The sequence below is a fragment of the Dipodomys ordii genome, unplaced genomic scaffold (genome assembly GCF_000151885.1).
Source record: "Dipodomys ordii isolate 6190 unplaced genomic scaffold, Dord_2.0 Scaffold123, whole genome shotgun sequence".
NCBI lineage: Eukaryota > Metazoa > Chordata > Mammalia > Rodentia > Heteromyidae > Dipodomys > Dipodomys ordii.
In genome coordinates this window covers 2,637,720-2,651,585 of record NW_012267339.1, presented here as the reverse complement: position 1 = coordinate 2,651,585, position 13,866 = coordinate 2,637,720, and the positions used below count along the sequence as shown (strand labels likewise).

The 13,866-nt window shown below is 35.6% G+C and overlaps 1 protein-coding gene across 1 annotated transcript in view; it reads right to left on the bottom strand.

Moving 5' to 3' along the window:
• Window positions 1-612: 612 nt before the first annotated feature.
• The window catches only part of Tdo2 (tryptophan 2,3-dioxygenase), a 31,897-nt gene continuing 18,643 nt past the window's right edge, over window positions 613-13,866 (bottom strand). The window contains exons 7-14 of the mRNA XM_013029854.1: window positions 13,735-13,862; window positions 11,872-12,058; window positions 9,190-9,297; window positions 7,111-7,222; window positions 5,240-5,297; window positions 4,102-4,181; window positions 3,507-3,597; window positions 613-1,198 (exon numbers count right to left, since the gene is read on the bottom strand). Of these exons, the coding sequence (XP_012885308.1) occupies window positions 1,045-1,198; window positions 3,507-3,597; window positions 4,102-4,181; window positions 5,240-5,297; window positions 7,111-7,222; window positions 9,190-9,297; window positions 11,872-12,058; window positions 13,735-13,862 (918 nt within the window). The 3' untranslated portion in view covers window positions 613-1,044. The remainder of the gene's footprint in view (window positions 1,199-3,506; window positions 3,598-4,101; window positions 4,182-5,239; window positions 5,298-7,110; window positions 7,223-9,189; window positions 9,298-11,871; window positions 12,059-13,734; window positions 13,863-13,866) is intronic.

Sequence of the window (13,866 nt, the reverse complement as noted above, 5' to 3'; positions counted from 1 at the left end):
AATACAGTGTTCTAAAAATACAAAACAAACAAATAATTACATAACCCAAAGTTTAATAGTACAGTTTTACTATTGCACTTTTTGTTTGAGTCAGTTTGTACAGAAGTATACATTTTATTGGACAAAGATTTGATGTAATTTATAAGCTTATAAAGTATAGAACAATAAGATAATATGAAGTGGTTACATTAGTGTTAAAAATCAGGGGAAGTTGAATTTAAAATTTTGACTTCTTTTTGTCATTGCTGGGTTTTGAATTCAAGATCTTGTTCATGCTAGCCAAATATGCTACCATATAGCCACAAAACATCCTTTTTTATTTAGTTTTTTTCAGATAGGGTCTCACTTTTGCCCATGGCCAGCACTGAACTGTGATTTTCCCACCTAAATGTGCCACCATGCATAGCTTATTGTTTGAGATGAAGTCTTTACTTTCATGTCCTTTTCTTTTCTTTTCTTTTTTTAATGTTTGTGCCAGTTTCAGGGACTTGAACTCAGGGCCTCAAGCTCTTTCTTGACTTTTCCATTCAAGACCAGCACTCAATACCACTTGAGCCACATCTCCACTTCCAGCATTTTGCTGGTTAATTGTAGTTAAGATTATCAGCTAGTGCTGGCTTTGAACTGTAATCTTCAGATCTCATCTTTCTGAGTAGCTAAGATAATAGGTATAAGCCTATTATAATATGGAGTCTTTCTAATATTTTTCCCTGGCTGGACTCAAACCACCATCCATCCTTCTTGTGTCTGCCTCCCAGGTAGCTGGAATTATAGGAATATAACACACACACATGCACAAACACACACAATTTCTAATAAAAACATGTACAATGTTACAATTAGCTTACTTCTCTTCTTGATGTTTCATTTTATATGATCACAAACTGATGGCAATAAAATTTTTTCCAGAGTTGAATCAACATACCATTGGTCTGAACTAAAGGTAAAAATACATCTCCCTAAGAATTTCCAGACGTTGATGGGAATTTAGAAAATAAAAAAATAGCCTGAGAAATCAATATTGTTCACAGAATTTTCATGAGTTTAGTCTGATTCTTCACTGCTGAAGTAGGAGCTGTCACAGTATTCAGCTGTGTAGATGAATTTATGAATCATTGGGTTTGTCTTCGGTATCCAGTGTCGAGAAACCAAGTATGTGGAAAGGTTAAATAAATCCACAAACACCTTGTACCTGTCACTGAAAGACATACAGATGAAGATATGTAAGATTTGCTCACATGAAATATCTAAACATTTCTTCTCTAATTTCTTTTAGATATTTTAATAATTGATATTAAAAGCTATACTATGTATTCAAAATTGTATTATCTGCTGTGAATAGCACACACACACATATATATATATAACATATTTGTATGCATATATGTGTATACTTACACCCAAACATCTATGTAGGTATACATATAAACATATATGTATACATTATGTTATGTAGCATTATTAAGACTGCTAGTTATTTACTCATAACCAAAGTTCCTGTTTCATGTTCCATGCTTTTGTCTCCTCAGTATAGGGTTGTGAATTCAGGGCATCAAGCTTACTCAGTTTGCTTGTCTTGAGCCTCATCTACAGCCCATCTCTTTGCTAGTTAGTTGGAAAAGAGTCTTGTGGACTTTTCCCCCCAGGGTGGTGTTGAACCGTGAGCTTAGCCACTTGATTAGCTAGAACTGCAAGTGTGAGATACCATTTCCTGGCTACATTCATACTTTTAAGGCGCATTTTGTTAGGCTGGGCGTAAATGGCTCATGCCTTTACTCCGAAGGCTGAAATCCGAGGATCACAGTTTGAAGCCAGTCTGGGCAAGAAAGTCTGTGAGTCTCTTATCTTCAACTAACTATTTTAAATAAAAGCCAGAAGTGGAGCTGTGGCTCAAGTGGTAAAGTGCTATCCTTGAGGCCTTGAGAGAAAACCTAAAGGACAGCAAGTACTGAGGCCTAGAGTTTAAGGACACACACACTCTCTCTCTCTCTCGCCCTTACACACACACACACACACACACACACATACACAAGAAAGATTGTATTGTGCTTTGTTGAGTCAGACCATGGAGATAAAGATTAAAACTTAACACCATTAATGTCCTGCCACTTTCATAATGCTAATGGCATGTTCTTGTTTTCACCAGATGGTGTGCAAACTGTGCATGGAGTTCTTAGCTGTTCATTGGACAATATTTCCCAACTTCACATTAGCTACCAAATAACTATGATAAGGGGACAACCTAATACATTAAGATACCATCTTTGTGTAATTATAAGTGTAGTTTGTTACTTTCAGCTTGTAAGTCAGCTATTTTAAACTGTAGCACTTTTTCAGTGGATGTAGCCTTATGAAGGAAGAACATTTGCTTGAAGTCAAAAAAATCTCGGCCTGAATTCTGGTTTAATCACAAAACTCTTAGACATACGGTTTGAACATTAGTGTTCCATTTTCTTTTCTTTTTTTTTGGGGGGGGGAGGGTGAGGTCCGGTCATGGGGCCTGAATTCTGGGCCTGGACACTGTCCCTCAGCTCTTCATCTCAAGGCTAGATCTACCACTTGAGCCACAGCGCCACTTCTGGCTATTTTTTCTGCTTATGTGGTGCTGAGGAATTGAACCCAGGCCCTCATGCATGCAAGGCAAGTGCTCTACCACTGAGCCACCTTCCCGGCCCTAGTGTTCCATTTTCTACCTCTATAAATGAAAACCTACAATTCCTCCTTCTAGTTGGCCTTTGTAAAGACCAAATAAGATAAAGGTACAATGGCAATGGCATCTGTGATATTCGTGTTTATTTAGTACAGTCATTGACTGCCTGGTAAGATCAAGAATTTATTATCATGGAAAGTCAAAATATGCAATAACAACAATTCTAACCTGTGTGTTTTGTATGTCATTCAATTTGGTAGTAAGATTAGGGATGGGGACAATGAAAGAATTTGGCAAAATAAATATGAATATCTAATTCATTATTGATGATTCTTCTTTTCCAAGGAGCCATTTCCCCTCATTTTCACATGTACCCATTTATCTATAATAGGGAATACTAAATAAAATAAGAATATACAAGCCCTGGAAGCTGCTTGAGCATGTCTTAAGTCTTCAATAAATGTTGACTTTTGTCCCAAAAAAACACTATAAAAGGCTCTCTTTTGATAGTTGAAAGTAGTTTTATGATATTAAATAGGCACATGGGGAAATAAGAAATTGTTTTAGCTGTGCTCTTTATCTAGCAAAGATGAAATTAGGAAAATGGATGCTGATGGCTGTAGGTTACTGAAAATTTGAGCTGGAACAAGTTTGCAAAGACACTTAGCATTTTCAGGTCCCTTTCTATCACAGAAGCAAAATGATGAAATTCCACCATGGAGGACTGTATACGACTTCCTCCAAAAGACCAAGAGGAGCAGTGTTAGCTAACTACAAATGTGCTATTATCAGTACAAATGTGCAGAAACAGACTGGGTGATTGCCACCCCAATGAAGAGAAGAACTCGCCTCTTACCTCACGGTTGAGCGCAGGTAGTGGTAGCCTGAGGAACCTCCAGTGCCAGCTTTGCTGCCCAGCATCCTATGCACCATGCACACATGGTTATCTAGGCAAACACATTTACTACATGGATATTTGATGCCATTAGTTGGTAAATATTCTAAAAACAAGGATTTGGTAATGATGATGGTTTCTGAGAAAAGGCTGACACCTTATCACTTAGCCAGATGGAAGGCTCATCTGTGAGCACCAAATGAGGACAGTAGGTTGCCTAGCACCCCACATGGCATGGGCTCCATCCATCACTGCAGTGAGTCTGTAAGCGCAACAAGGGCAGAATGGCCACTTAATGACTTCTCATGGATCCTTGTCAGTTTGGCCTTTGGGAAAACCCTCCTCCATTGAAAAAAGAGAATGTAAAGCTATACTTGAAAATGCTTTGCATTAGATGAATGGATCACTATTATATATTAAAACATTTTCTTTGACTTAAAGTTCATTTTCTTTCTGATTTGAAATGGATTAAAATATTTTGATGAGTCCCCAAGAGTATTGGAGTAAAAGAATAGAAGTATGGGAGAAGGACTGTGAAGGCAAGAGGAAGACTTACATCTCCATTTCGTCATGAGTGTGTCTATGTCCATCAGAGAGGTCAGCAACTGGAAAGGGACCTGGAATCGAGGTTCTTCCCTACACAAAAGAGTGAGAAGATATTTCTTTAAGAGAATCAGTTGATCTGGAAGAACATGAGTTTTATAATTAGCCCTGGAAAAAATGTAAATTTGGTCCCATGGGAGTGGTGACAAGTTTGGATTCTTTTCAGTTTATGTTTTTCTTTACCTCTCAAATACTAATAATACTACTTCCTAGAATTTATGTGAAGTCTATGTGGTTCTATAAGATATATATGATGTAATTAGCCAAAGTTACTCTGAACAGATTCTTGAAAGGAAGATGTATAAATCTAAATCAAATGAATCAAAAGCTTCTAGATTAAACACACACACACACACACACACACACACACACACACACACAAACACACACACACATACACACACAGAGAGAACTATTTTTCACTTTTTATATTTTCCCCATTTTTTCCTCAAGTTTTTCAACTTTCTGATTACTTAATTTGCTCAGGATAGCTTCACTTTAATGGTATATATTAATTTTGAGTATAGGAAACAAAAAAGGTTTGGTTTATGTTGATACTCTGAAGGAACAGATTTGAAGGGTTTTAAAAGTTAAATTACAAGGAAGTAAAACATCCTGTAGACACTTGAATCTTTTCCGCTACTGATGAGCCAATCAGTGGCTTAGGCTCCCATATAACCTTTACCCCCTTGAAAAGGAGGAAGTGAACACTCCAAGGCTAGTGCATATTTCAGAAAGGGAAGGCAATTTGACTTGAAATTGATAAAATAGATGGCAAATATTAGTTAAGAAAAAAGCTTATAGTTCAAAGGACAGAACACATTGCAGTTTCTAAGAAAACTTGAACTTGGCCTTTTAGGGTACTTACTTATGGCCCATACTATTTTATATGACTTAATAAAAATGATTTTGATTAATCTGTGTGTGCATATCCATATAATCTGCTACAGGGATAGAATTATACTTCTGTTCAAAAGTTTAAAACAATATTTCCTTTTTTTCTAAATATATTGTATTGTGATTCCAATATATAAGTGGTATACTTTGTATGTGATTTATATCTAATTCTCTTGTGTTCGGATAAGTTTTACCTGTAAAAGTAAATCATCAGTGCTCCCTGGAGTGCCCTGTATGACAGTCGTCTTTCACCTACAAGACACACAGCAAGCTTTCATTTCATGGATAATATACAGCAGTCATATTAACTTGATATCTCTTTTAAAATTATCAAGGAGATAATTTTTAAAAATTTAAGTGGACATATTTTTAGAAAACAATATAATATTCAAATTCATTTATTTTGTCAGTTATGGGGCAACTCAGGTCCTGGCACAGTCCCTAAGCTTCTTTATGCTCAAAGCTATCACACTACCACTTGAGTCACAGTGCCACTTCCAGTTTTTGAGTGGTTAATTGGAGATAATAGTCTCACGGGAACTTTTCTGCCTAGGCTGGCTTCAAACCATTATCCTTAGATCTCAGTTTCCTGAGTAGCTAGAATTACAGACATAAGCCACCAACACCCTGCCACAGATTAATTTTATTCCCTGTATGTGTGTGTAAGCACCCACACAAAAATATGTAATATAGGTACATATCATGTTTCTATAATATAGATAAACTTTAATTTTATAGTCCTCAAAACCTTTAGTGAGTGGTAGGGCATGAATTTGATCAAAGTATATTATATATACATATGGGCAATACCACAATAAACTCCTGTGTGCCGTTAATACATTAACTTTGTTGTTGTTTATTTTTATTGTAAAGGTGATGTATAGAGGGGTTACAGTTACATAAGTCAGGTAATGAGTATCTTTGTTTTTGAACAGTGTCATCTCTTTAAAACCTCTAAATAACATGTTAGGATAAGCTGGTTATTTAAAAATAAATGTAACTTCTATAAAAAGTAGTTTTCTCTTGTTCACTTAAAATTTGCTTTTGTCGCCTTAAGCTGCACAGAGATGAAATACTAGAAGAAAGCTTTTCCCTTAACAGCGGGAAAATAAGGTTTGTCAACCTTCACCAAAGGTCTTGGAAACCTTATTAAGGGTAATGAATTTAACCTTATAGAAGGAAACTCTAGCTAAAATCATGTTATGCCACATATTGGACTCGTTACTTCTATCTTGTCTTTTTCTCAAAAATTTTAAGGCATATTACAATAAAATTTCTAAATCAAAGTGAACACAATATGTCCAAATAGATAAGAGATTTAAGTAATAAAGGCCCTAATTATATTTATTAGTTTCAGGAAGTGAATTGTGCCAAAAGTCTACCTAGGGACATTTCCTGGTCTCCCTAGACAACACTTCCTCCATTAAAACCTCCAAACCACAAGGATTTCCCTCCTCCTCCTACCTCTACCACAGAGTACCTAATTACTATGAGATCCTTTCCTTTCCTTCTGAGGCTGTGAGCCTGTTGAAACCTGTATTGTGGCTGGATGCTGGTCATTTGCACATGTTATTCTAATTACTCAGTTGAGATTTGGGAATAGACTTGAGGTTTGAGGATAAAACTTCATAACCAGCCCAGCCAGATAAATCTGAGAGACTTATCTTCAAAATCAACCACAAAAAGGCTGATAGTGGAGATGTAGATGGTAGATAGCCAGCCTTTAGCAAAAAAGTCCAACAAAAATTTAAGCCCCAATTCTGTCACCAATAAAAAACATGCAACAACAACAAAACCTGTGTAATATTTACCCTTGCATCCCTGATAGCAATTAGTAGGAAAGATTTTGCTTATTTTATACACAGTGGGCATAGGAACTTGTTAACTAGGATTGTGAAAGATGATTTGACCCAATTCTTGTTTAAGTAGAATAGCAATTTTTATTTTACTTTCCTCATTTAGGTTTGATAGTCTTATAAAATTACATGATCATACTCATATATCATATATATAGAGAGATATATATATTCCAGGGAAAGAATCTTTGAAAGAATTTTGTATCTACCTTTACTAAGGAGATGCTCATGGCGTTTTTCGTCAAATAAGGACATTAACACCTCTTTCTGCTTCTGAAATTCAGCCATCTGTTCCTCTTTATCTTCAGATTCTTCTTTAGCCTTTAAGGAAAAATTTCATGAAGGTTCTCAAGAGACAAAATATATTCCTATTTTAGAATGCTTTAGATAGGAGAAATATACTCTCAATTTGCTAAAAGTGTGTGCCTGGAATATTTAATCTTATTGTTAATATTACAATTGAGCAATTATTCCATATGAAAAGGAATCTTCCACACACTGGTTTTACCCTTTCATATAAATTTAAATAATTTGAAAATTTCCAATATTCTCTTCCTAAAAAAATTGTGTGAGTGGCTCACCCCTGTAATCCCAGCTACTCAGAGACTGAGATCTGAGGATCATGGTTCTAAGCCAGCCCAGGTAAGAAAGTTTATGACTCTTTTCTCCAATTAACCATGTAAAAAGCCAGAAGTAGAGCTGTGGCTTAAGTAGTTGAGTGCTAATTTTGAGCAGAAAACCCCAGGAACAGAGCCCAGAGCCTAAGTTCAAATCCCAGGACTGTCACCAAAAGAATAAAATAAAATTGTGAGAGATCAACTAAGATGAATGAAAGAGGGACATAATATTGTCAATATTGAGATAATTTTATTTTATCGTTTTAGTGAGATAATTTTAAATGCAATTTTTTAACACAGAAATAAAGTAATTCACCTTAGCGAAGGATTCTTAGCAGAAACTACACTGTCTATTGAAATTCTAAACCAAGGCTTTACTTAGCCAGATGAACATCATCACCCTCTGTTCTCCAATGTTATTGGTGGGTGAAACAGAGATATCTGAGAACTATTTGAAAGCTAAATGTGGTCAGATTTGGTGACAGCTCAAAGAAGTGGTTGAAGAAAGTGAGAGCAAGACCTACTCTTGGATGACTGACTTGATCTTAGAAGAGTTAAAGGAGAAAATCACCTTAACTCTAAAACAAGCTCAGTGTGAGAGTGCATAGGGACATTTCAGTATTATTGATCTTTTTAAAGGAAACACCAACTAGAGTGTTAAATATGTAGTCTGAAAACCAAGCAAATATTCAGATTGGAGGTTATGGATGAGTAAGTACAAATAACGAAGCAACGGGTATAAATGAGATCATCTAATGATGATCTAATGATCTCATTTCTGTCCTGTGTCTACACAGGACAGAAAGTATATATGAAAGCTCTATTATTTATGGATTGGAGAAAGAAATAAAACCAAGTAAAGAGGTAAATAATTAAGACACAGAACATTGGAGGCAGTTTACTAAAATCTTAGGGGAAAAAATGTTCAAGAAAGAAGTAAATGTTAGTATTAAGGGCTATGAAGAGACCAAATAAAATTAGAACTAAAAATGGCTATTGGAATAATCCATATGGATACTGTTTGTGAGGGATGAGGCAGGGGAATTGGCATGGGTTTAGGATAACGTGGGAGATTTTTTCTTAAATGCTTTCCAAGCATGGGTTATATTTAATGCTCTTACCTGACATTTAACATAGATATCCTCATTTTACCAATGTTAAAAGTGAAGCAAGGATAAGCTTCACTGCACTTCTTAAAAAATCATTACTTGCCAGGCGTGGTGGCTCGCGCTTGTAATCCTAGCTACACATGAGGCTGAGATCTGAGGATCAAGGTTCAAAGCCAGCCCAGGCAGGAAACACCATGACACTCTTATCTCCTCAAAACCACCAGAAAACCGGAAGTGGCGCTGTGGCTCAAATAGTAAAGCGCTAGCCATGGGCTGAAGAACTGAGGGAAAGCAACCAGGCAAAGAGTTCAAGCCCAAAGACCGACAGAAGGAGGAGGAGGAGGAGAGGGAGGAAAAGGGGGAGGAGGTGGACAGACAAATCTGAAGGACTCTTGTCATCAATAAAATAGCAAAAAGAAGAAAGTGGAATTGTGGCTCAGGTGTTATAGCAGAAGACTTGAACAAGAAAGCCAACTGAGAGTGTCAATACTGAGTTCAAGCCCAAGTATTGTCACGCTATCACCCTTAATATATTCATATTAACTCATGATATCATAAATACCTGAATCTGTATGAATTCCTCTTCCAGGCCTTTGATGATGTTCTTTTCTAACTTTCCCCAGAAGTTAAATCCATGAGGTTCCAAACCAGGTGTTCTTTCTAGCCATGCCTTAAGTAAGTATCATTGTTTTAGATAAGTTACATGGTAAAATTCAAGCCATATAAAATATACCATTATTATTTTTAGAAACTTGAAGCAAAAAACTCTTCCTAAGTTTGAAAAAGTTGACACAAATTGATTTAATAATTTTTCCTTTAGCTTATTTAATTTATGAGATAGAAATTGATGTGTTTTAATTTCCTGATCTTTAAGGTAGTCATTATTAATAATATTTGCTCTTTCTTTCTTAAATGGTACATACTTATGGGAGTCATAGTTAGCTTCCAGGTAGGAAGCTGTGAATAGCTACAATCTATGAATGTAGTTAAACATTGTTTTTCTTTTTTTATTTTATTTTATTTTTTATTGTGAGAATACCGTACAGAGGAGTTACAATTACATGGGCAAGATAACGAGTACATTTCTTATCAAGCATTGTTGCCTCCTCTTTGTTTCCCCTTCCCATCCCTTCTCATACTCCCCCTCCCCCCACCCAGCCCTCCCCCCACCCCCCACCAAAGTTGTAAAGTTTGTTTTTCGACATAAAGACTTGTACATCTCATTGTTGCAAAGGGTCCTTTCTTTTGTTTTTTTTTTTTTTTTTTTTTTTCTGCATGTTCTATACCTTTTTTTTTTTTTGGTTAGTCATAGGGCCTGAACTCTGGGCCTGGGTGCTATCCCTCAGCTCTTCAGCTCAAGGCTAGCTCTCTACCATTTGAGCCACAGCACCCACTTCCAGCTTTTTCTGCTTATGTGGTGCTGAGGAATCGAACCCAGGCCTCATGCATGCAAGGCGAGCACTCTACCACTGAGCCACCTTCCCAGCCCTTTTTTTGCATGTTCTATATAATTTATTTATGATTATAAAAGTTAAAGTTTAAAATTAAAAATTCCTAATGTGCTAATACTTTCTATGTTGTAGAGAGGTTTTTTTGAACTTTTAAATTATTATTTTTAAGTAGTTGTACAAAGAAGTTCCCATTCTACAAAACAGTACATGAATACAAGGTGTCTGATAACATTGCCACCAATCACTCCTAACCCATCCCTTCTCTCACTTTTCGTTTTGGTTTTAAATTGAGATTAGGTGATTACATACATTTCACATATTTTACAGTATTGTGGAATAGTGATAGTTAAGTTACAAACACATTTAACCTTCACAATTAACCTTGTGAATTCTATAAGCTTTGACAATACAATTATTTTACATTATATTACATTGTTTTAATGATATCTTCTGGTTTCTAGTCTCAAAGAATATTTTAGAAGCTGAAGAAAATATGAAGATATAAAATAATATCTCTTTTCAGGGGCACTGTATTGACTATACAATCTATTTTAAGATTATTCAATATTTAGAAATAAAACAAAGTTCATGAAGATGTGCATATTTTTTGTAATTAGTTTTAAAATTAGCTTTGTAATGTTGACCCTATATTAATAAATAATTATATAACAATATGTAAACTATAGTAACCTAAGTTTATATTCATAACACTCAGGGATTCAAGAACATAGTATAACTCATGAAAAGAAACATTTAATTTGCATTCATAAAGGCTTTGTGAAGAAAGAACAAACAACACAATATTCCCTTCATAATTTAATTGCAAAAACTAGAATTAGTAACTTTTGTTGTTGGCACTTGGACTATTGGCCTGGGCACTATCCCTCAGCTCTCTAGCTCAAGGCAAGTGCTCTACCTCTTGCTACTTGAGACACAGTGCCACTTCTAGTTTTCTGAGTGGTTTATTGGAGATAAGAGTCTCACAGAGGGGCTGGGAATGTGGCTCAGTGGTAGAGTGCTTGCCTTGCATGCTCGAGGCCCTGGGTTCGATTCCTCAGCACCACATAAGCAAAAAGAAAAAAGCTGGAAGTGGCGCTGTGGCTCAAGTGGTAGAGCGCTAGCCTTGAGCTGAAGAGCTGAGGGACAGCGCCCAGGCCCAGAGTTCAGGCGCCACGACCGGCCCCCCCCCCCCCCGCAAAAAAAAAAAAAAAGAGACAGAGTTTCCTGCCCAGGCTGGTTTTGACCTGAGATCCTCAAATCTCAGCCTCTTGAGTAGCCAGGATTACAGGCATGAGCCACTGATGCCTGACTAGAATTAGTAATTCTTGAAGGCTACTTATAGATCCTAGAGAAAATGAATATGAAAGGAAAGAATTCTAAAGTATTATAACAAATTCTAAAGTAATTTGACTTAATTAAGAAATATACTCAAGTGAAATGCTTTCAATTATATTTTATATACATAAAATTGAATACTTAATCAGTTAACAAAAGAAATACCTAAATGAACATTGCTTAGCAGAAATGTTTAAAAGAATTGTATGTGTCATAATGGAGTAATTAAATATTAACATATAATAAATTACAGAAATATTTCTAATTTCTCAAGAAAGTTCTCTGTATTTCATTATTTTATAAGTTGAAATTACAAGGTTTGTATTTCATACATTTTTCTCTTTTTATTTGCTATGAATGTATAACCCAACTCTAACGTGAGTTTTAAATTTTGGATTTAGCAGAAGCTAAATTAATAAGAGGTATCTAGTTAATCGGAAAAACAGCAGGGCATGTACCTCCACGAGCTGCAGAAGGGTTTTCTCCTGCTCAGAATCAAGTAGCAGTTTATTATCTTCTCCCCTGAAGTTATCACGATAATGTCTTCTGTTGTAAGGGACTCTGGAACTCTGAAGAACACCAATCTTGTTTTCTAGCAATCGGAATTGTAAACTCTGGAAGCCTGACGCAGGGGATAAATACTCTCTTTAAGAAAAAAAAATAGAGGAAGGGAAGAGAAAGGAATCAATGAAGAGATGGGTTGGTATTATGCATGTTTCTTCCCCTGTGAGGGCTGTCAGTGTACTCCAGAGACAGAAAATATGCAGCACACTCCAGCTCTACATGTAACTTCATCCTTACTGAAATTTAATATAAACATGAACTACTTAAGCATTGTTATTGATGTCAAGCAATTTGAAGTTGGTTCTTGTGAAATACCTACTGTATACAGGTGTGCACATATGTATGTATGTAATTCATAGTTTTATATATAATTTATATAATTATATAAATTTGCCACAAGTGTACTTGGAACAAATATCATATAGACTTATGTATATGTGTATTAATATACATACGTGTGCATTTGTGGTGATATTTTCTAAGGAAAAAATGAACATTTGGCAATTGTTTTTTACCTCACAATATTAGAAGACTGGAAACAAATATTTTTAATTCTTCCTATCAGTTATACTCTTAGACATAATCCATTACCTTCATAAGCATCAGTGAGAGAATTTCTAAAACACATGATACAGCTAACACCAAATCCCCAATCAAAAGATGTTTTCACTATCCCCTTACCAAACACCCAAGCATTCATGTCCTTATTAAGTGTACTTCATCACATGGGCTCTGGTATTTCAAATTGATTCTAAACATACCACAAATAATTCTACCGCTTTTCCTTTGATTGTCAAACATTTGAGGACATATCATATTACATATCAGAAGCACTTAAGTTTCTTGAAAAACTTCTCTAATTTTGGTTTAAAATATATGCATATTTTTAAAAACATATATGTATGTATACATACATTTCTATAAGTATATAAAACATACAAATAAATATGTATTCAGTCATTTTAATTGCCTAAATTATGTAGTAAATCATAAATTTATAGCTCAATATATAATCATACACTTTCGAGTGTATGATTTATATCAATCAGACATTTTCGAGTGACTTTTTTTCTAGCTATTTGGAACTCTAGGTAAGGGTTTTGTGGTTCTAGGGACCAAATTCAAGTCATAGGGTATACTTGGCCAGTTTTCTAACACCGTCTTCACTTCATCCTGACATACTTCTTTAAATATCATTTCTGTTTATTTCAGATTTTATTTTTAAAGCATGTTTATATTATCTATGTTACTTATGTGTCTAAAATTCTCTTTTTTGAGACAAATAGGATATTCAATATTGAAATGAAATTAATCACATTATTTTGTGTTTGTGTGACAGTCCTGGGGCATGAACTCAGGGCCTGGCTACTGTCCCTGAGCTTCCTTTGTTTAAGGCTAATGTTCTACCACTTGAGCCACAGTTCTACTTCTGGCTTTTTGGTATTTTATTGGAGTTAAGAATCTCATGACCTTTCTTCTAAAGTCTGGCTTCAAACTGTAATCCTCAGATCTCAACCTCCTTTGTAGTGAGGGTTACAGGAATAAGCCACTGGTACTCAACTGATCCTATTATTTTATATGTCAATGCAACTCATGAAGTGCTTGTAACTAATGAAATGCTTTCTGATTAAAGACCTCAGCATCCTTCTGTGTCAGTAGGCCAGATTATTTAGATCCCATGTCTTATATATTCTCCTATTACCCCACATGAACAAGAAGACAAGCCCTACTGCAATTTGCCTGCCACAGGTGCTCACCTGAAGTCATTGAAGTCTAAGGCTGTCATGGTTTCCAGCACAGAGAACTGCTGTACAAGGAGCTTAAGGATAACCACAATTCGATGCATCCGAGTCACCACCTTGAGCATATTCCTTTCATCCCTGACCTGA